Source organism: Bos indicus, chromosome 28, assembly GCF_029378745.1.
Source record: "Bos indicus isolate NIAB-ARS_2022 breed Sahiwal x Tharparkar chromosome 28, NIAB-ARS_B.indTharparkar_mat_pri_1.0, whole genome shotgun sequence".
Taxonomy (NCBI): Eukaryota; Metazoa; Chordata; class Mammalia; order Artiodactyla; family Bovidae; genus Bos; species Bos indicus.
The window spans coordinates 24,656,115-24,680,589 of record NC_091787.1 but is presented as its reverse complement, the minus strand read 5'-3'; the positions used below and the strand labels follow the sequence as shown (position 1 = coordinate 24,680,589).

The window sequence follows — 24,475 nt, the reverse complement described above, 5'->3', positions numbered from 1 at the left end:
GAATCCAGATTGCCAGGAGAAATATCAATAACCTCAGATATGCAGATGACACCACCCTTGTGGCAGAAAGTGAAGAGGAACTCAAAAGCTTCTTGATGAAAGTGAAAGTGGAGAATGAAAAAGTTGGCTTAAAGCTCAACATTCAGAAAACGAAGATCATGGCATCCGTCCCATCACTTCATGGGAAATAGATGGGGAAACAGTGTCAGACTTTATTTTTCTGGGCTCCAAAATCACTACAGATGGTGACTGCAGCCATGAAATTAAAAGACGCTTACTCCTTGGAAGGAAAGTTATGACCAACCTAGATAGCATATTCAAAAGCAGAGACATTACTTTGCCAACAAAGGTCCGCCTAGTCAAGACTATGGTTTTTCCTGTGGTCATGTATGGATGTGAGAGTTGGACTGTGAAGAAGGCTGAGCGCCGAAGAATTGATGCTTTTGAACTGTGGTGTTGGAGAAGACTCTTGAGAGTCCCTTGGACTGCAAGGAGATCCAACCATTCCATTCTGAAGGAGATCAGCCCTGGGATTTCTTTGGAAGGAATGATGCTGAAGCTGAAACTCCAGTACTTTGGCTACCTCATGCGAAAAGTTGACTCATTGGAAAAGACTCTGATGCTGGGAGGGATTGGGGGCAGGAAGAGAAGGGGACGACAGAGGATGAGATGGCTGGATGGCATCACTGACTCGATGGACGTGAGTCTGGGTGAACTCCGGGAGTTGGTGATGGACAGGGAGGCCTGACGTGCTGTGATTCATGGGGTCGCAAAGAGCTGGACACGACTGAGTGACTGAACTGAACTGAACTGAACTCGAGGTGGAAAATTCTTGGTAAACTAGGCACAAGCTATAAAAACTAAAAACCATGAAGGAGACTTTGATACTAAAGTTAAAAATATCTAATTATCAAATGATACCTTAAATAAAAAGACAAATCAAACTGAGAGAGAATATTTTCATAACACATAATGTCATCTAGTTAGTCTCCTAATCTTATTTTTAAAATTCTTACAGATCAATAAGAAAATAACAAACTGATAGAAAAAGCGAGTGACAGATGTAAACAGGCCCTTCATAGAAAATGAACCCTAAATGTTCAATAAACATATTTTTGAAATTTTCAACCTCATTAGTAACTGTGGAAATGAAAATTTAAATCACAACAAAAAACCTTCATACTCATCAGATACCATACCCATCAGATCTGCAAAATTAAAAGGTCTGATAAATCCATGTTGGCAATGATGTAGAACTACCAGAACTCTTATATAACATTGGTGGGAATGTAAATTGAAATAATTCCTTTGGAAAATAATTTGGTGTAATTATAAAGTGAAATTGTATACACTCTGCCAGCAGTTCCATACCTAAACATACTCATGCACCAGGAGAATATACTAGACCATTTATAATAACATTGTTCATATTAGGGAAAAAGCTGATAGCCACCCAAATGTACATTAATAATACTGTTCTCTAGCCTTACAGTAAAATATTGTATAGTAATGAAAATGAATGAACTAGAGTTACACACATCATGGATATACTTTTTAGAAAAAAATTCAAGTACCAGAATAATACATACATTATGATTCTACTCACATAAACACGTTACAACATGTAAAATTTACTATTTTTTAAAAACTTTATTATGCATGCATGCATGCTAAGTCACTTCAGCTGTGTCTGACTCTGTGATCCTATGGACCCTGTCAGGCTCCTCTGTCCATGGGATTCTCCAGGCAAGAATACTGGAGTGGATTGCCATGCCCTCCTCCAGCGGGTCTTCCCAACCCAGGGATTGAACTTGCATCTCTTAGTTCTCCTGCATTGGCAGGTAGAACCCAAAACTTTATTATGGGAACTTAAAAACTTCCACAAAGTAGAAAGACTATATAATGAACCCCTACGTGCATATCACTTAGCTTCAACAAATTATCAACAGATAGCAAATGTGTTTTTTATATATTCTACTGTGTCCCACCTTGACTTATTTTAATGTAAATATAGGCTTTTCGGTCCCTGATGCTGGGAAAGATTGAGGGCAGAAGAAAAGGCCTCAGAAGATGAGATGGCTGGATGGCATCACTGATGCAATGGATGTGAACTTGGGCAAACTTTGGGAGATGGTGAGAGGCAGGGAGGCCTGGCGTGCTGCAGTCCTTGGGGTTGCAAAGAGTTGGACATGACTGGGTGACTGAACAACAACAATAACAATGTAGGATTTTCTGTCATTCCACCAGTAAATACTTCTGTTCCAGTATTGGTTAGGAACATAAGGATATGTTGTTAAACTGAAGAAAAACTGTTAAGGAAAATTTAAAGAGAAAACACAAGATTTGGGCTATTGGTTACCTCTAAGGGGAGGAGGAAGGGACAGGATCAGGAAGACACTCAACTTAAACATAATACTAATGTGGGCATATAGATAGATGTGCCATTACTCTTATACCGTATCTGTACTTCTAGATATTCTTCAGTATTTATTTAAAAATGCACTTCTAAAGCAATTCAGAAAGTTCAGTCTGGTGATCCTTGTCCATTTTGGGAGTAGAGATGAGGAGGTTGGGAGATTGATTAGAGAAGGTCAGTGGCCACATGACAGGGCCTTCTACGGAATTCCTTGGAGATCTTCTATTGTAGCCCCTGGAGTTGGTGGCAGCACAGAGGCTTCACCCAACTCTTGCCTTGGAAACTTTCAAAGTGAAATGATATTTAGCATTGCCCAAGAGGGAAGAGGGCTTCTCTGGTGGCTCAGATAGTAAAGAATCTGCCCACAATGTGGGAGACGTGGGTTCCATCCCTGGGTCAGGAAGATCCCCTGGAGAAAGGCGTGGCAACCCACTCCAGTATTCTTGCCTGGAGAATCCCTAAGGACAGAGGAACCTGGCGGGCTACAGTCTATGGGGTCACAAAGAGCCAGACACAACTGAGAAAGTAAGCACAGCACAAGAGGGAAGAGCAAGAGGAGAGGGTTGCCCTGGAAGCAGCCTACATTGCCGAAGTTTGCGAGGGCAGAGGTGCGGTTTTCCCAGGGGCCAAATGGATACCACACAAGGTAGCTTGGTTTTCTGTCTGACGACGGATCCTACCTCAAAGAATGACCAGCTCGGGTGAGGTGACATCAACAGAAAGAGGCTGTGAGGAGTGTACTGAGGAGTGGGACTGAGAATCAGGTGTTACAACCTTAAGTAGAGATTGCAACATCTGGGTTAAGGAATAGAATCAAGGGCCGGTCCCCCTGGGGGAGGAGGTCTCCAAAGAGACTGCAAAAGTTCTTAGCACAGAAACAAATAGCAGTTTGGTTAAAACACAAATGTCCGGGCCTGCCCTTTAGAGAGCTTAATTCAGTAGGTCTGACATAGAAGCTGCAAATTTGCACATCCACCAAGATTCCAAGTGATGCTGACCTGTTGGTCCAGGGACCCACTTTGAGTAGCTTGTTCTGGGAGGCTTTTGAAATCTAGTCTCTATCCCTGTTCTCTGAACTTACCCCAAACCATTTCCTCCTTACTCTTCATATTCTGGTGGCATTAGTTCCTTCAGTTCCGTAAAGTCAATCATTGTCTCACTGACTCATGTACGTTATTTCTTCACCCGGCAACAGTTTTCTGTAAACCCCGCTTTGCTAGGCTAACCTCTCATCATCTTTTCTGTCTCAGCTCTAATACTTTTAGGAAAACCTTCCCTAGTCCATTCACAAGGTTTAGTCCCTTTGCTATATGCGCCCTCCTTTATAATATTTACCACAATTATGATAATGTAATACTGTGGGATTTTTGCCTGTGATCTTTACTAGACCCTAAGATACAGGACTCCCCTGGTGGCTCAGACGGTAAAGCGTCTGTCTATAATGTGGGAGACCTGGGTTCAATCCCTGGGTTGGGAAGATCCCCTGGAGAAGGAAATGGCAATCCACTCCAGTACTATTGCGTGGAAAATCCCAAGGACAGAGGAGCCTGGTAGGCTGCAGTCCATGGGGTCACAAAGAGTTGGACACAATTGAGCGACTTCACTTTTCTTTCAAGATACATGAAGGCAAGGGATTTTCCTTGTTCACTGCTATAATCTTATTGGCTCTAGGAGTACATGGCACATAACAGACACTTCACATTTGTTGCGTGAATGAGTAAATGAAGGTATCTAGATTGTCCCAAAAGGTAGAAGAAAAAGCCCCTAAATAATGTAGCATTTAAAAATACTTATATAATATTTTACATTACATATCATATATAATTATTTATACTATTTTATATAATTTAAAATATCCTTTGTTTTTATAACTAATTTATTTCCTTTTTATTCCTCAGCATGGCACTCATAGGCAAACGTCCAGAAGTAGCAATAGCAAAACTTAACAGCCAAATCAGACATCAGCATCTATAAAAGGTAAGTTTTTACTGCTTCAGAGGGCTATGTACAAGCAAACATACTTAGTGTGACCCAGCTGTACATTCCTGGGAAAAGAATTTCGAGTCAGGATACAAAAAGGGATCATGGCCATTTGCTGTGAATTCCTGCAGACTCTTTCATCTGTGGGTAACGCATGAGTGTATTTCAGCTCCTCCAATGAAGCTATGTCCAAAATTAACAAGCTATCAAAAACAGCTAGCTTTAATGATACAGGATCCTACCCTTACAAAACAATTTCTTCCCAGTCAACTTGGAAATCAACAAATATAGGCCAAAAGCATTTTTCAGTTTGCTAAACTAGAATTATAGAAACATGGGTAAAATATGGAGAACACACCGAGGCACATACATACAAGGTTAGACCTCAGTTGCCAGGTATATGCGTTATATTTTCTTGCAAAAATAGAAAAAAGGATACTTTTCCTTTGGGCTGTACTGTTTTCCTTTATGGCAAACCAAAGCACCTCATTCTTGTAATGCATTTTTAAAGGCATTCTTTCAATCAAAATCTGTGCTCTTGGGTTCTATGGAGATGCTTTAGGAGTTTCAGCGGTGAGCAAGCAGGCAGGACTGCATGCTTCCTCCACCCCAATCCTCTTCAATCCCAGAAACACTAATCTCATCTTTAAGAAATCTGTGTGTGTGTGTGTGTGTGTGTGTGTGTGTAAAGTATGTATTGGGGTAACGTAACATATTCATTGTGAGGAGAAAAATGGGAGGAGGAATTACTGCCAAAAGAAGGTTGGAAAAAACCGTGCCCCAGCCTAGCATAACTGGATGTTAGTTCCACACGTTACCTGTATTTATAGTCCCTTTGTAATGCCAGAGATACTGCATCCAAATCTCCCAGTGTCCAGGGCATTCCTTGGAATGTCTCCAGTTCCACTACCCCCTCGTTTGCCCTTCAGTCCTACGTTTCTGGCTATCTATTTGATATGGTCCCTCCATCTCCTCAGACTCAAATCATCCACCTCCTCCAGTTTCTCAGACCTTGACAGTGACCCCAGGGTTCTCTGAGGTGCCCAGCTTCAAATTTGTGGAATCAGTCTTTTACTCATGTCCTTCCTATCTAGTCAGTCACCAAGTTCAGCTTGGTTTCATTTCTTCTAAATATTGCTCCCTCACAGCTTTTCTGTGCTTTCCCACAGCCCCTACCCCAGTCTGATATCAGAGTGTCTGATGCCTGGAATACCTTTCACAGCCTCCAAAGTGCCCTTGGGGCTCTATTTGTTTGGGGTCTAACTCATTCATCCAGACCTATTCTACTTAAATTCTCCCTTTTATCTTAGTATGTCCTTATACACAACCTTAAATGCTTTCCACTTGATTTTGAAACCAAGTCGGAACTCTTCTACTTTGCTTTCAAGGCTTTTCGAAATCATCTGGCTCCACTCTTGTCCAGTTAGGTCAGTCTCTTCACTGTCATCTAAAAATATTACTCCGCCAGCATCTGTACTTTTATATAAACATATTGAGTTGACCTGGCCTAAAAGGACCCGTCCCTCTGCCTACTTCTTCTGTCTTTTCTCTTATCTTTCCTCACCTGTTATCCCATGTTCCTCACATAGCCAAGTATCTGCAGTTCCCTGAAAACATTTGTCTCTGGGCCTTTCCACCTGCTTTCCTCTTCCACCTTAAGTTTTCTCAACTGAAGTGGCACCTCCAGCATTAACACTTCCTTCATCCTGCCCTTCAGGCCAAATATCAATCTTCCTTTGAGCTGCCATTGCATTCCATGCATACTTCTGTTACAGCCCTTATTACACAGTATTGCAATGTTTTGATCATATGTCTGTCTGACTGCTCTATTAGACTGTGAGCTACCCTCTTAGAATAGTTTTACCCTTGGTTTCAAAACAAGGTCCCTGACCTCCAGTAGCTCCCAATTGTTTTGTACTCTCAATGAGTCACTTTAGTAACTCAGTAGGTATTTGTTGAATGAATAAATGATTTACATTTCTACTTAATTCTCTTCTTTCTTCAAGGTTCAGCTAAAATTCCCTTATGTCTCTGAAGTCTTCTTTGACCTATCTAGTCCTCCAGCCCTTCATTGTCCTATAAAAATTAGGGTGAATTCTTTATTATCATTTTTATTGTAATATAGTATATTTACATGTAATGTTAGTTTCAGGTGTACAGCAAAGTGAATCAGTTTATCTATATCTATATCTATCTATATCTCCACTCTTTTTTTTAGATTCTCTTTCCATATAAGCCGTTACAGAGTATTGAGTAGAGTTAGGATGATTTCTTTAATTGAGGTTGCAAGTTCCTTGAGAGCAGGGACACATGTTTATATTGCCTCTGTCACTGTATTGGTCACAGTGCTGAGTTTAAAGTAAAAGCTAGGTGTGTATACTTGGTTTCTGATTAGAGTTATATACATTTATATGTAGGAAAATAATTTTCATTGAATATTCAAAGTAATATTCCTTGAATATTCATTGGAAGGACTGATGCTGAAGCTCCAATACTTTGGCCACCTGATGCAAAGAGCTGACTCATTGGAAAAGACCTTCATGCTGAGAAAAATTGAAGTCAAAATGAGGAGGGGATGGCAGAGGATGAGATGGTTAGATAGCATCACTGACTCAATGGACATGAGTTTGAACAGTGAAGGACAGGGAAGCCTGGCATGCTGCAGTCCATGGGGTTGCAAAGAGTTGGACACAACTTAGCGACTGAACAACAACATCAAAAACAATCTATTTAGACAATCCTAAGTTTTTTTTTAATATTAATATGATTACTGTGATGAATTCAGAAAATACTTAGTGAATACATATTAATTTCCTGCCATCAAACCAGTGGCTGGGATATAGGCATGAATGCTATCACTAAAGAAATTCTTTCCAGGTAAAAATGAGTATTGCTGCGTGGTAGTTGTGTATATTTCTTTCACTCTTAAATTTGTAAATATTTAATTAGTTGACTAAGTTGTTTCTGAGTAACCACCATATTACTTTGTTTTTTGGGGGAATGAGTATTTTATAATTCTCCTGAGTGATTTTTCTCACAAGAGCCCCAAGTCTTTTTTGTGTTTGAGATTGTCATGATTAAGAATGGGGAGGATGAGTCTTGAGTGACCTGGTCTAATTTTTTTGAAAGGGTCCAATCTATGTCCAGAAACTAGTGGAATGGATAGAACTAGTCTAAGTAAGCCGTATCTGTGCCATAACTTGAGTGCTCACCAGCTTACTTAGACTGACCAGATGCCACTGAGTAGTATCCATCATGGTGCTATGATGACATCTTGCCAGCATCACTGACCAGAGTCCCAGGGAGTGTCATCAGGTATGCGTAGAGAAGGGTAGACACTTCCCTTTGTTATGCTGTTCCAACCCTTTGCCACGTCTTAGGCCAATTGTCTCACTCCTGATTGAAATCTAAGTCGAGTTTCTTGTTTTCCTGTTTCTTTATCCATTAGTATACTCATAATCTAGCGACTAATGTATTATGCATGACTACTATAGGCTAGGAGCTATGCCTGGTGCTCGAGACACTCCTTTCCTCAAGGAGCTCAGTTGTTTAACTAGATAGTAACATGTATATGCCATTGTAGAAATAGTATTGAGTATTGCCTTATGTTGACTCTGAAAAGCAGAATTCAATATATAAATTTGCTTTTAGACTAGAATTCCTTTAATCAATAAGCGTACATAATTTAAAATATTATTATTAATACAAGTGCTATTACTGCCCTATAATATTATTTTGCAAAAAAGATGACGCCCTGCTTACATACCTAGAATAAATCAAAAAGTATATAATAAATACGTGTAAAATAAACTTTAAATTGATCTTTACCAATTTTATTGTATCTTTATCTTATCACACTTTTTCTATTATTCGGCTTTTTTTTAAATTAAAAACTACCATAGGTATTTGTTGAGTATAGATCATAAAGACTTTTTTTTAAGCTATAGGCTGTAGGCCTGTGCTAATACCATGGTCATTAGCCACATGTGGACACTTGGAATGTGGCCAGTGCAACTGAGGAACTGAATTCTTAATTTTATTTAACCTTAATTAATTTAAATGTAAAAGCTGATACTCAATTCAGTTCTGATAGACCTTTCAAATATGTTTGGAACAACTTGGATCTTACAGTGTAGTTTTTCAACTGTATATTTTATGAACTCTAAATGCACATTAAGTATTTCCTAGAAAAATTTAGCATCCATACTGAGATGTGCTGTCAGTGCAAAATTCACATTAGATTTTGAAGTCCTAGTGTGACAAAAGGAATATAAAATGTCTTATTAATAATTTTCATATTGATTACATGTTGAAATGGTAGTTTTTTTTAATATATTGGTTGAATAATATAGTTTTAAAAGTCAATTTCACCCCGTTATTTTATTTTTTAAAAATGTGACTATTAGAAAATTTTACATTGCACATGTGTCTAATATTATACTTCCGTTGGACAGTTTGCTTTAAACTCTGTTTTTCTCAAAGGGAGCATATAATCTTTGAAACCACATACTTGAAAGATAAAATTAGAAGGATCACAATAGATGGAAAGTAATTACCAAGCATTACTAATGGGACATTTTTACCTTACTTGAGGTGGTGGAATTCCTACCACTATGCAATCCAACTGTACTCTGGTTCCTTCTGGAACTTCTCTGCTCCGTAACTTTTGTGTGAACCGGGGAGGTTGCCCCAGAGGTTCTTCATAGTACAAAGAAGAAGGAGAGGACCCTGGGGTGGTGTCTCCACTGGCCGCCTCACCAGCAGCCTGCTCAGCTTCACGCCTCTTAGCTTCCTGCTGTTCCAGCGCATGGTTCACTTCATTATCCCTGGTATCTGCAGGGATAGGTATGGGAACTGAAGATCTTTCTCTTCTTTCTGATAAATCAGGGAAACTGGAGCTGTTTTCCTGCATAACTTGGTTTTGCGATTCCAGTTTACTCTTGTGGTTTTTGCAGGCACGAGGTCTAATCCTTTTGGAGCTATGGGCTTTGAAAAGGGATGAGAGCTCTTCGATGAAATCGGCAGCCTTATTTAAGAATACTTTTTTGGACTGGGCTTCAGAACTGTACTGTGGCCTTTTTGTCTCCTGGAGGCTCTCTTTAGAGTTGGTAGGGCTTTGAGAGTTATCCTGGCAGAAGTTAGGGTCAAAACTTGATATAGATGAGTGTTTCGTCTGATCAGAAGAAAAACGTTTTCTAGCTTGAGCTTCATCTGCTTTCTCCAGAGGGTCATAATTGATTGCCAATCTTGCCAGATTGACACTTTCATCTAATTCTTCTTGGCTCAGAAAGGCTGAAAGATCTGGAAGGTCATCTTGGCCTCCTCCACCTTCAGCAGCTCCAGAAGAACCCCCAAAATGGAAAGGGTTGGAGGAAGGCTCTGCTCGACTCCTCTCATTATTTCCCCGATGCCTAGTTTCAGCCAAATAGCTTTCTCTCAGAAGTTGAGATATGGAAGTAGAAGCTTCTAGGCTGTCGTCTTGCATGCTGTCACAAAATAGCAATAATGACAAAATGTTTAGATTATTTCTACAGAATAATAGGTCTGTGTTGATTATAGCATGATAGATACTTAAGAACTTAAACCTTAAAATTAAAGTTACCTAATTTTGATAACTTTCACAAAGTTTAAAGACTTCTCAAATTGTAAAATGGAGAGGAACTGAATGAGGTTTCCCTGAAACTGGAAATAAAAGCATGGGTGATTATCACTTTATTAAATTAATCTTTAAATATGAGTTCAATGTTGAAAGCTATGCTATAACTATGGAGACATTAAATATAGTTTCTAAGCACAATTTTGATAATATCTATAAAGGGCTTTTAGTTTTAGAGGAGTTTCTCATATACAGAGATTTTCTCTCCATTCTTTCCCCTTCCCCCTGAATGTAATAAAATAACAGAAATTAAGAGATTTTGATAAAATAATCTTGTTACTGAAAAATAAAAACTTGATCTAGCTCATGAAAATAAATAATGCTTTTATGACTAGAAACTAATTGTTTAAATTCAATATTGTTTGTAGGCTCAATCTGCTCTTGAAAACTGTAGTGATTTAGCTTTTTCAAATAAGGTATAATTAATTAATTTCTATAAAAGTGTGAGTACACCTAGGTTTAAAAAAAAAATCTCTTAAATTAACATTGGTGAAGAGATATGGAAGACAGGGAAGTGGGGTTCAATACAGGACACTTTTTACTGTATACCATTTTCTCACTTTTAAATCATAATTATATGAATATCTTATAATCAATTATATAGTCACATAAGTTATATGAATATATTTATTCAAAAAATAAATAATTTGTAAAGTCTTATAAAAATAGTATGGTAACTTTCATTCAGTATAGTAACTTTAGCTCAGTCCCCTGGACTAGAAGTTTGGGTAATGCAAACCACTGTCGTATTATTGTCACATCCATTTTATTCACTCAGACATTTACTAGAGGGCTAGCAAGCTTGTGACCCTTAGGCTGTTACTCCTCTCTTTCCCCCTTTAGAGATGTAGCCAACTAATTACAGTATTCTTCCCACTGACCTTCACTTTTTTAAGTCTCCATTCCCTCAGCCACCACCAGCCAATCAGAGCTGGTAATGGAGATGAAGGCTGTTTGCCATTCTTGGCTACTGTGTGCCTTGTGCTGGAAAGGTGGAGAGGAAAGTAATATCCTGAATATTTTCGGGCTTTAACATTCTATGACAAATTTTATTTCAGTTAATTTCTCTTCCTTCTTTTGTATGACAGCCTCACTTATAAGTAAAAATATTTGTAATACCACAATGTATCACAAGTAGAGCTTCCTAGGGACTGCCCTACTTCTCATACTTTTAGAATGCTACTTAAAACTAACTTCTAAATTGACAAGGTAGGCAATCACCTTGAGAGGACAATTAGAGATGGCTGAAAGGATGACCTACAGCAAAATATTTTTCCGTCTGCTAACCACAGGCTGAGATTGACACCACTGGAGCCACTTGTTTGGGTAAAGTTTATTGTGCCTCAAAAAAAGATTGATTGAGGGACTTCCCTGGTGGTCCAGCAGCTAAGATTCCATGCTCCCAATGCAGGGGACCCGGGTTTGATCCCTGGTCAAGGAACTAGATCCCACATGCTGCAGCCAAGAGCCGGCACAGTCAAATAAATGAATATGTACTTTAAAAAAGATTAACTGAAAATGCAGAGGGGTTGGATGGGTGTGAAGATTTATCTACAAAGATATTCATCATAGTATGGATGATAATATTAAAAGAGTGGAACCATGTCCAATAAAAATTAGTTAAATTATGATATACTCATTAAATAGAACTATATGACTGTATTAAATTTTGAAGAACCCTGAAGGATATACAAAATAGTACATAATAATGTAATTGAGAGCCCAGCAGAAAATTTGTCACTTTGTACATTTACTTTGTAGAGGAACAGTTAAAGATATTAAAATAAGGTGCAAAATGCTCTTTGAAAAATGTGATTAATATACTGATTGAAAATCCTTTCCATTTGTAAATCAACTGTCCCATTAACCTAGTTTGAGTTTATGTATATATTTAAATGTGAGAAGAAAAATTAAGTGATTTATAAATCAGGATGTCCCCTCTATTAGTTGGACATTACTGTATATTGTGTTTTACTTATTTATTATTTTTTTTGTGTAATAAAGTTTTATTAAAGTATAAAGGAGATAGAAAAAGCTTCTGACATAGGCATCAGAAGGGGGCAGAAAGAGTACCTTGTGTATTGTGTTTTAATGTGACTTTGTCTTTAATTTAAGATGGCTTTTATCTTGGGGCAACATGGAGTGAGCATTGGGTTTGGAATCAGATAAATCTGTTTTCATATTCTGGCTTCATCTCTTAGGAGTTGTGTGACTTTGAGAAAATTACCTAACTTCTCATCTGTGAAACATGGATAATATCTATTTCCCAGGGGAGTGAGGATTAATAACATTATGAATGCAAATCTCTTAACAGGGCCAACCACTATAGTGAGAGCTCAACTGATGTTAGTAAAAAGATAATATTTAGGTAAAAGGTGATGTTAGTGTTGAAGAACTTCCAGAAAGTTTATATTTATGGTGCAAATACAGAATAAAATACTCATATAAGTAATTACTGCTCTCTACAAATATTTTTTTTCTTTTTTTAAAGAAAAGGAGCCAATTGAGGTATAAATGTGTACCTGTTCTGATGCTTAGTCATGAGAAATTATTTTAACAAAAATTCCAGGTGTTCAAAATTAAGGATTTCTTTAATGTTTGAATGTAGCATTTGTTAACACTTTGGTTCAAAGCCTAATCCTGACAGTTCCTAGCTGTATAAACTTAAGAAAATTACTTAACCTCTATAAGCCTCAGTTTGCTTGTTTGTAAAACAGGGATAATAATGTAGCCATCTCATAGGCTGAAGGGTTATTAAATGTGCTTGGCATTTAGTAAACAGTCAATATAGGGTAGGTACTATTATTTATTATTATTTAACAACTGTGGCCACATACCATGATAAGAAATGGAAGTAGAACTAGTGACATGACTTGATGCAAGGACACATTTTGAAGAGAAATCGAACTCTAATTTTAGCATATCTATACTCCATTGAAATAGTCTTGTGAACAAACTATGCTCCCTGCAGATCTTTGTACATATCTTTGCTCAGGCTGCTCCCTCTCTTCATGTATTTTTGCTATCTTATTGGCCCAAGTCCTGTACAGTCTTTAGCTCTTAGCTGACACTTGGCCCTGGAATTTCTTCTTTTTCCTGAATTGGGTCCCTGTCCAATATGCTCCCCAAATTCACTGTCTTAACCCTCAAACGCAGCCCTTATTTCAGTATATATTTGCCTATTTACTATTACCTCACTTTGTTTTGTATACCATCATCTCTGTGCACGCACAGCATATAGAAGGTAATCAAAAAGTATCTGTTGAATTATTTTGTTCATTAGAACTTCCTACTAAATCTATTGTTTTTAAGTTGCAGGCTAAAGTAAGACAGATACATAGAAATATTTACAGAGGAAATTTATAGACACAAAGAAAAAATATAAACTGGTAAAAGTAGTAGGAAATTCAAAGTAACTTTCAAATAAAAATGTATTTATGGTGGATAAAATAACTAGAATTATGTGTTTTTTTCATACCAGAAGTATCAAAGAACACCTGATTGTAATTAAAAAAACTGGGTTTGAATCTCAAGTCCAACACTAAATAATTTTGCTTCTTGAGCAAGTCATTTAATGCATCTGAATCTCAATTATCCTCATCTATCAAATGGGGTAATAACAATTTCATCTCAGTTAGTTCTTAGGTGGAAATGCATATATAAATTGCTAAACTGATAGATACTACCTAAAATAGGAAATATGAACATATATTACTTTCTGTTTCAAGCATTAATTTAAAAACTATCTGTATAAAATTTATACTTTTAAAAAACTAAGAGCTATTATGGATAACCCCGCTTGCATTTATTCATCCAATAAATATTAATTGAGCATTTACTATGTGCCAGGCACTGTTCTAGGCCCCGAGGATTCATCAGTGAACAAAAGACAAAGTCCTTGCCCTCATGGAGCTGACATTCTAGTGGAGAATATATAAATGTTAAGAAGAAAAATAAAGTAGGGCAAGGGAATAGAGAATGATGGGGTAGAGAAGAAGACGTGCTATTTAGGCTAGGGATATCAGGCAAAGCTTCTCATGCAGTGGAGACGTTAGCCATGTGACCATCTGGGAGGAAGAATATTCCTGACTGAGGAAGCAGTAAGTGTCAAGGCCAGGGAAGGTGAATGTTTGGTGTGTTTGAGTCAAGCCCAGTGTTCCAGGAGGTGAGTGAAAAAGAAGAGTAGAGGGCTAGGGCATGTGAAGGCTTTCAGACCATAGGAAAGACTTTGAATTTTATTAAACATGTGAATGGGAAACCATCTAAAGTTTTTTGAAGCAGATAACATGGTTTTGAAAAAGTTCAACTGTGGCTGCTATGCAAAGAATGCAAGAAATGATGCTAGTTGGGATCAATGAGTGGTATCAGTGGGAGGTAGCGAGAAATGGCCAGATTTGAGGTATCTTTTGAAAATAGAGCTAGTATGATCTGCTGATGGATTGAAAGTGGAATACAAGAGAAAGAGCAGAGTCAAGAGTGATTCTAGTATTTGTAACCTAAACAACTAGGTGAATGGTGGAATTATTTACTGGGATGAGGCAGAAGCAGGTTTTAAGAAGTGTTCTCTTAGACATTTCATTTGACAGATGTCAAAGTTCTCTTAGACATTTCAAGTGGTGTGTTCACAGTGCTAAACATTGGACATTGCTTCCTTCTTTCTGCTGCTTATAAAATTGAAACAGATATTCTGCCATTTTCAAAATAAGAATCAGTAAATATCCTTGGAAACAGATTATGGTTTTGATGAAATGGTCTTAGGTTTGAAATGAGGCAATTAATGTGGCATCAAGACCAACTTCAGTAAATCATGTAAATTAATTTAGCCACATAGAATGCTTACTGAATGTTCTTCACTTTATTTTGCTAAATATCTCTATTTTTTTTCCCCTATGAATTTTCCTGAAAAAGAGATCTCACCTCAGGACTTGCTTAAAATTTAAGAGTCTGGTTTATAAAAACAAAACTTAATGCTGATACCTTTGGACATATTTCTCAAGTCTTATTAACACAACAATATTCTTCTGTAGGTTCTAAGACTACCTTATCATTAGAAATATCATGAGTTATTAACTCATCTTTTGGTTGTAATATGGATGTTTTACAAAATGTTATATGAAGTAATTTAAATTCAAACATGATTACTGAAGTTTTCTGGCTATGAAGTATCCTTAGGTATTAAGTGAAAAAGCAAATCTGGTGCTAAAAGAAAGAAAGAAAGTGAAGTCGCTCAGTCGTGTCCGACTCTTTGCGACCCCGTGGACTGTAGCCTACCAGGCTCCTCCGTCCATGGGATTCTCCAGGCAAGAGTACTGGAGTGGGTTGCCATTTCCTTCTCCAGGGGATCTTCCCAACCCATAGATCGAACCCAGGTCTCCCACATTGCAGGCAGACGCTTTACCCTCTAGATCAACACAAAGACAACCTAATATGTAATAGTTAACTTTGCCTAGAACAGGAAAAGATAGATGTCTTTAAGTAACTCATAACTCACCTCTAAATGGAGGATGAACAGAATTACCCCGCTTACTTCATAGGGTTTGTGAAAGAACTTTATTTTTTTTTTAAGTTATTTTTAATTTTTATTTTAAAAGTCTGTATTGACTTTGTTACAATATTGCTTCTGTTTTATGTTTTGTGTTTTTTTGGCCACAAGGCATGTGGGATCTGAGCTCCCTGACCAGGAACTGAACCCACACTCACTGTGTTGGAAGGTGAAATCTTAACCACTGGACTACCAGGGAATTCTCTGTGAAAGAACTTTAGACATGTAGAACACTATACAAAATTAAGGTAATCCTTTGCACTAGTATAAAGGATGCTGGAACCAGAGCCCAAAGTTAGTATTTAATCTGAAATATTGAAAAAAAGTAGTGTAGAAGTAAAGTCTATGACCCATGAAAAGGTTAATGGAAGCCAAGTAAGAAGCCTTCAGGATTCTAGGGTGACTACCAAACCCTTCACAAAAATGAAGTTTTATTTCACTCTCAATTCACCATTCATGATGAACTTAGTTCTTATACAGGAAGTCCCAAATAAGAAAACTTTGTCAATTCTCATTAACTCAAAGATTCATTTTAAGTAAGAAAAATAAGAAAAAAATTTAAACATTTTCAACTTTCTTCATTCTCCTAATACTCGTGTCAATTTCCCTTAGGTGGTTAAGGATTTGAAAAGTGATAACTTCCTTAACTGACATATTCGCTAGATTGGGAAAGGAACAAGTACCCCAAATAGGTTTGTGATCTCAAGATCTAGTTGGAATTCAAGCCCTTGGTGGGAAGGCTCTGCTGGGCCCATCCCAGACTGTGGGGTGCACTGTGACTCTAAGTAGAGGTCTATGTAACACACATAGTCTGTACAGAGCTTGTCAAGGTGACTCTAATTATACATGAGCTCTAAGAGCTCTTCAGTAATTGCAGGTAAACAGTCACACCAACTTTTGTGCCCACCAAAAATGTAGCTGCTAAACACATGTTCCTAAATTACTCAACAGACCATTTTGTCGGTGCCTGGGTTGCTCCCTTTAAGCAAAAGCACAGTGCCATAGCAGTTCTAAAGCTCTCTGTTAGCTGTAAAGCACCATAGAAATTTAAGAAAATATCTCTGTGGTGTTTGATCCTTCTGTATCTCTTAAGAGAGGGAAAAAGTTAAAAAAAATCTTTTCCTTTTTTGTCTTGTTATAGGCAATAACACCATCCAATAAGCAATGCCTTTGTCAAATCTCAATGTCAATGAAGGAAACTAATTATTCTGGGGTTGGCAGTCTCATTCATTTTATATTTTCAGGTTAATGAGCTGAGTTCATTACTCCTATTGCGTATATGAGTTAACTGTTAAAAAAATCTAGCTGTCACCTTTTCATATATTAACTTTAGTCCATTAAAGATCTTTCACAGTGAAACCCAATTTACCTGCAGTCTCATTTCTTCAAAAGTAAATTTGAAAATTCAGCTCTATAAATTCCCAAATCTAGTCAGGGTACAAACTCATTCAATTTCTTGTGTCTGTGAATTGTGGTTCTGAGTCTGTTCTGCTGAATATGTGCCTTTGTAAGCACCTTGAGCTGGAAAGTGTATTCTGTTATACAATAGATGTATTAGAGTCTGGAATAGAGTCTTATTCAAAATTATAGACATATAGAACACTAGGGCTTTGATACATTGTCTCAAGTTCCAATAGCATTAGCCATATTCTATAAGTGGGAATAGAGACAAACCTCCAGAATTTGGATAATGTCCAACTGTTTGTTTCATAGTCCATTATTATAAGATTCTGTAATGTTTATAATTTTGTCTCCTGACAAAGTTAGTGTGCATATATTTCAGATTTCATGAGATGGTCTTGATTTGAAATAGTTTATATATTGTCAAATTGTGTATCAGATAGCTTATATTAATTTTTGTTTAAAAATATGTTTATTACAGCTTTAAGTCTGGATATTCTAGTTTTGTAGAAAAGGATTATATGTATTTTATGTGAAGTTAAGAGTTATTATTAAGGAGAGGCTAAAAAGTTATAACAAATTTTTAATTTAGACCTTGTAGAATTCATTTTATCATTACCAGTATGAAAGTAGTTGAATCATAATTTTTTGAGAAAGGAAACTGGTTATCTGTTTTATTTCTATCAAATAGATTGATGCTAGTATCTTTAACAAGTATGAGTAAAAAGAAAAAATCTGTTGATAAGATAGTAAAATTTCTTAGCACTCTTACTGTAATGTTCACTTTTGGGAAATGGAAATACAGATTTACTCATGTTCTCTTTTTCTTTGCTTATATGATCATTAAAAAAATAATTCAAGTTGTGCATCTAATTACTGCTAATAGTGCAATGTACCAGGCCAAACACTTGCCACTGACTGTCAAGCGTCTTTCTGCTGCAGCTGAAAAGGGAGGGAGGGAGGGAGAGAGAGAGAGAGAGAGAGAAAGGAGAGAAAGAAAGAGCAATGTCCTTTGAGCAAGACTTTCTGCAGCTGTTGTGTACATTAATCCAGGGAGCAGATCTCCCAGCACTAAATATAGCAAGCATATCCTTTTACATGATAAAAAAATGTTAAATGAAAGTCTTTAACTATGGAGTCATATTATTTTAGGTTTGATTTCCATTAAAAAGGAAATAGGCATTGCACACATATTCTCCATATAAACACCATTATTTTAATAAAAGAATGTATGGAAAATGCCAATGATACACACAGGTCATGACTTCCTCTGTTGAGATATTTTCCCTTAGGACCTGAGTAGGCTGTGATCTCTGAGGGTCTCATCAACCCCCCTGTAAAATCTGACCATGTAGAAAACTTTATTTTTCATGTAATTTTGTGTCCCACCATACATAATTAGGAAGTTAGCCTCGGTTTCATTCCACACAACAGAAATTAGGTCTCCGAAATCCCCCCTTTCCCATTGTCAGTTTCTTGTTATCAAAACACACTCGAGAACTTAAATCTGGATATTACCTTTCTTTTTTCAGTTGACCCAGATGAGGATGTCCAACCCAGGCACTCCACTGTGATGATAATTATCCAAGGAGAATGCTTAGATGAAAGCCCAGGAGAAAAAGAAAATTCTTCACGCCCTTGGAAATAGAGAGTAGCCGTCCATAGAGAGTGAGGAGTTAACCTTAGTTTCAGTGAAGATGGCTGTTAGAAGCTGGACAACCTGTCACCACCGGAGCCAGAGCATTTGTCAGCTCACAGGTCCCAAGTTATTTTGAGCTGTATAAACCATGTGCCTGTGAAACATTCCACCTGATTGGATAGGAGAACACTGAGCAAAGGGATTCCACGGCAGGACAGCACCTATGGGCGGTGGGGGTCAGTCAGTTTTCCCACCTATAGAATTTCACTTACAGCTTAGAGGCCCAAGTTGTTTATTGATTTATGTTTAGAATTAATACTGGATTCATGATAGCACATTCAAAGAAAACGGCATTATTTTTGAAATATTTCAAAATTCTTAATTTTTATGAGAATTAATCTTAATTCATGGGAAATTTACTCTCATTTAATCACTGATCCATTTTAGGAAATTTGGCTGTGAAAAGCCAGCATGAAGGTGAGCTCTAACATCTTAAAGCTGAGAGATCTTTTTCTGTTGTTTGTCCAAAAGCTTAGCAAAAGCAGACGATAACTAACATTAAAAGTTGGTAACTAGAGATCACAGAAAAAATGGAGAGGAAAAAGCCATCAGTCTGAGAATAAACCTGGTAACAAATTAGTTTGAACAAACTTTTTCAGAAAAAAAAGATAATCAGGTACTGTTTAAAAGTCTAAATTACTGTATAATGTAATATATTACAACTTCTGTTCATTTGTTACTATCCTGGAATCATTTTTTTTGTATATTATTTTGAAAAGGTCTATGCCCGATTTCTTCTTTCACAAGTATTACTGAACGAGAAAAAGAATCCTTAACCAAACCAACATCTGCTGAAAAACCCACTTTGTCAAGGATAGGCTCTTTGATAGGACTTCGTACTTGTTCAGAATATGAATTTGGAAAAAAAATTTAGCCCCATTATTTCAATCTCTGTGGAAGCCTGGGTCTTGAAAATTCAGATAAATGCAATTAACTGTTTCTTAAAAAGGTCATTCTTAGATTTGGGTAGCATAAAATACATTGGTTTAAACCTACTTTTCTTAAATCACCAACTACTTGCAGAATTTCTTCCTGTTCATTCATTCAGCAAATATTTATCTAATTAATGATATACCTAGTACCTGGTACCTACTACCTACTAGGTACCAGGTACTGGGTATAAAGCAGTGCTCAGTTGTGTCCGACTCTTTGCGACCCCATGGACTGTAGCCTCCCAGGCTCCTCTGTCCATGGAAAATATACCGATTCTTGACCTCATGGTATTTACTAAGAGATTTTGGTTTTTCTTTTTTTACCTTTTTCAGTCACCTTGAGACTCTATAATATATTGAATAGACTTAAAATTTGTTTACTATGATCAAATCAGAAGCTTCACTACACCTTTTGTTAAAGAACCTTGAAATTACATGGACAGAATAAAAAAGAGTATTGAGGAAAACTTTAAAATAATCCAGGTCAAAAGAACAGTTACTGAGGAGGGAAGAAGGCACAAGAAGAACTGAGTTATGTGGATAGATTATTTTCATTACTGCATTAATCTAAATCGTCAATATACAGGGTTGTTTGCTCTCTTACCTAGTCCTGTTCTGAAATTAACCTACTTAATTGTATTTCTGCATTTTCTATTTATGTAGATGCCCCAAATATTTCTTTTTATTTAAAGAGGATTTTCTCCCCATTTATCCCATTCAGATCTTGAGGCATAATCAGTATAAGGACTACTAAGTCTTGAGTAGGGACAGGGAAAAATAGAACCTCTGTTTCATTTAGCACATAGATGTGCTACAGTTTGATCTTCCAAAGGGAAATGTTCACACACACTGCAAGTGAATACATTTCGACTTCCTTGCAAACTGTTCCATTATAAGCCTGATATCCTACCTTTTACCCAGGTATATGGAACACTGAGGTGGGAGGAGACCCATACTGAAAGATAAAATAGAGTTGGTTGGGCAGTGAAATTAGGAATTAATAGGAAGAAGTAAAATCCATTTTTAAAAAAAGTTACAAAAAAAAGAGACAAAGAATTTCTGAATAACACTGATGTTTCTCCTCTCATTTTTACTGTAACATTTCGAATACAGATACTGTAAAAATTTTTTGAGCTCTTTGGGGGAAAAAGATGCATATAAATACTTTATATTATACCTTGCATACAATACATGAACCTTGTATTCTAGATTCTAGTTTTTAAAAATTGGTTTCTGCTCGCAAGTAATATAATATAACTTGCATATCATCTTACATTACACCACAAACCTACTAGTTGAGATTTTAACAGAGTTTATTGGGACAAAGAATAATTCTTAAAGCTTAAAAAAATATATCTAAATCCAATACAGTTAAAAACAAAATTCATAAGTGTCAGGTAAATACAAGGTTACATGTCTTAAGCCTTACCCACAAAGTTGAGTGGCCCATCTAACACATGTGTTTATTGTGGTTTGAACATGATCCCGTGCTTGCCTTCAGCTGTTTTCTGAATTCAGTCACTCAGTTATAGAAACAATTTACTCACATTGGGGTGATCCACAGGAATGTCCAAGAATCTGGAAGATCTATGATAGAGGAAGTCTTCACTTGGAGAATAAGTGTGTAAGAATCTGTGCTAGCAGATTCATATAAAATTTTTGTGTTTGCTATTTTTCCAAATTGCTATAGATTTTTATCCTTTAAAAGAAATTTCTCACATATTCCAAACTTTCAATGAGTTTTGCTTAAAGTTCATGGACTTATATTGAGGTGTGTATCAGATGAAATGACAACAACCGTCTATATCTTATTTTTAAAGAACAGAGACATACATTACTTTCTAATCTTTGCTAATGAGAAAAACACAATAGAGATAAGTTCTTGACCATCCAAAACAATGTATGTATGGTAGATTATAGAGGGTCTTATACAAACATGATACAATGTAATTGAGAGCTACAGTTAAATCCTAAGAAATGTCTTTTTCGTCTCAATGGTACTGAAAACATTTGCTTAAAACTAAAACTAAAATAAGAATTTAAAAAGCTATAAGTTCAAAACCTTTCTAGTTTTACAAACTAAAAGCATTTTAAAAAACTATAAACAGAATACTTACTATCCTGAAAAGTAAATTTGATTACCTGTCCCAGGAGAAGGACCATTCCTATATCAATCAACCAGGATCATCCAAAGCCCAAATCTCACTGCCTAACTTGAGTCAGCCACAAAAGTAGCATGAAGGAAATGTGATACTGCCCTGCCAGAGTAATGAAGAGTATTTACAGGGTTCCGTGGCAGATCTTGGGACAGTCATTTAGAACAGATTGCTCTTTCGGATCGACTTTAATAACTCAGTCTGCACGGTGTTCTTAGCCTGGATTGAGGGTGGGGGTGGATAATGACTAAGATGACTAAGGAAATACACTTTCTTGATTTCTTCTTAGATGAATAGGATAATAATGATAACATTTAAAAGAACAGAATGTAAGGAATGCACAAAATATCCATGAGCAGGATGCATGTGACATGTGTAAACATCTTTACTTGATTCAAAACTGAAAGTATGGTTGACAGTTTAATTAAAGTAAATATGGGGAAATAATCAATTATTGTAATACTTAAATGTGTGCCCAATGTGGGGGTAGGTTAAAGCCTTACTATATGGTTTCCATGAAAGCACAGTAAGTCTTCCTTTACTCATGCTTTTGATATGGAGAACTTAACAACATTTATACTTTTAAGGAAGTATTATTTCCATGAAGAAAATCTGTTCCTAGGGTTTTTTTTATTTTAAAAAGAGGATCTATGACTAACATTAAGTTATTTAAGAAATCCAAGACAATTAGTATCAGGCATGTAATCCTGAGGTCTACAATTGATTCCTACTGGTCCCTACATTGATGTAATGCTTATATCAATGCACATAGAAGCTTATCATTTCAGTAGAATTAAGTTAACATTCCTTAACTGTTTGCTAGGCACTATGCTCTTTATGGACATTGTGCTTTTTAAAAATTAATTTTTATTAAAGTATAGTTGCTTTTGGATATTGTGCTTTATTTTACATATTCCTTCAACAATCTCTGAAGTAGGTACTGTTAGAATTCTCATTTTATGTTTAAGAACCTGGGGCTTAGAAAGAAGTTAAAAACTTGCTTAGGGTCACACAAGGGGTGAGTGACTGAGCCAGGATTCAACCTAAGACTAACTGTGCTCTTAACTACTGCACATATGTAAAAGTTCACATTTCTGTGGTACTTGCAAACATTTTTTTAAAGGGTAAAAGTGAGCATAAGACCTACTCTTCCTTAAGGAAACACATAGAGTTTTGTTTATAATTTTTCTAACAGAAACCAATGCTAAATTCTTTTGTATGACTAAACAAACAAGCAAAAAGAGAAAAAAACAGAAAGAAAAAAGAGCAAATGCTTTCAGAAACATTCTGTCTGCAATATTTTAGCTGAGAACATGAATTGATACATAGACCAAAACATGAGGCATTAATGCTGAAAGATAGGACATTGGAAGTCAGTCTGAATGCTTTGACAGACCTAATTTTTTTCTATTTACGATAATCATTTTGCTCAGACAATTTAAAAGCTTTGTTCTTTTGAAGGTAAGTTTAAATGCTTTGTGTTGTTTCTCAGCACATCAACATGGGTCAGTAATTTTTTTTTTACAAATTAAGGGTAGAAAAATAACAGTTGAAATATTTTCTCTTTGTAACAGTATCATAGAATATCTTAAATGCCAGTGTGCTAGGCTCTGGGGGATTCCACTCAAGATTCTATTTTTGGGCAGTTTGGACATCTCAGAAAGCTGAAACCAGAGTTCACTGTTCTTATGCATGACCTGAATAATTGCACTAACACTAGTTACCTGAAGGAAAGGAAATGGGAATGAACTTTTCATCCTAGTGTACTCTGACAGGAGCAGCCTTTATCTCTTAATTCAACATTCACAGCAACCCTGAAAAGGTATTGTTATTTGCATGTTATAAGAAGGAAGTGTGTCGGTAGTCAAGCTCAGTCGTGTCTGACTCTTTGTGACCCCATGGACTATAGTCCGCCGGGCTCCTCTGTCCATGGAATTCTCCAGGCAGGAGTACTGGAGTGTGTAGCCATTCCCTTCTCCAGGGGATCTTCCTGACCCAGGGATCTAATCCTCCCACATTGCAGGCAGATTCTTTACTGTCTGAGCCACCAGGGACACCCATGAGGAAACTAATACTTAAAGGAGTTTAGCTTTACCAAAGTTACCCAACCGGTGAGCTACACAGCTGGTTGAACTCAAACCTAGGCCTCTTAGTTTTAAATGTATTCTTTTTTCATTGGCCTCCATTGCCTTCTAATGAAGAGTAATTATACAGGCTAGTTAAAAAATCAGAAATCACCCAAAGAAGGAAACTTGCTATTGTTTTCATATGTATCGATGGAAAAGGATTATTAAAGTTATCACTTTGATTTTAGGGACTTGGTGTTTATTTAACAGAATCTAGAAGAGAACAGAAAAATAGCATATGACTAAGACTTGGACTGTTCACAAAGACGACTCAATAAAATTGGTTGACTAAAATAGCAAGGACTAATACACATTTCTGACAAGTTATCTGATTACATGAAGTCTATCAAAATGAATTTGTATTTTATATCCCTATTCAAGTTCACGTTTTTATTTGCATAAATGGACTTACTCATTTGGTGTGTCTTGTGTTAACAAACTTCCTATCAAATAAAGGCAGTGTACTTTAATAGAGGAAGACCTGGAAAACCTTTTTTATTTTGCCTCTTCACCCAATTGTTTTTCATTCCAAGCTGAGAATGGATTAGTTAAAACCTAGTCTAATCA

General features: G+C 36.6%; 1 protein-coding gene across 4 annotated transcripts in view; it reads right to left on the bottom strand.

The window, feature by feature from the left end:
• Positions 1–24,475, bottom strand: part of MYPN (myopalladin) — a 113,776-nt gene that overhangs the window by 75,249 nt on the left and 14,052 nt on the right. Inside the window, exons 1-2 of one of the 4 annotated variants that reach the window (XM_070782188.1) lie at positions 18,514–18,804; positions 8,980–9,882 (exon numbers count right to left, since the gene is read on the bottom strand). The exons of 1 other annotated variant lie outside the window; for it this stretch is intronic. In XM_070782188.1, coding sequence (XP_070638289.1) covers positions 8,980–9,881 — 902 coding nt within the window. In that variant the 5' untranslated portion in view covers position 9,882; positions 18,514–18,804. Of the gene's footprint in view, positions 1–8,979; positions 9,883–18,513; positions 18,805–21,173; positions 21,192–21,768; positions 21,898–24,475 lie in introns of those variants that run through there. 2 more of the 4 variants (XM_070782190.1, XM_070782189.1) reach the window with 2 other exon arrangements.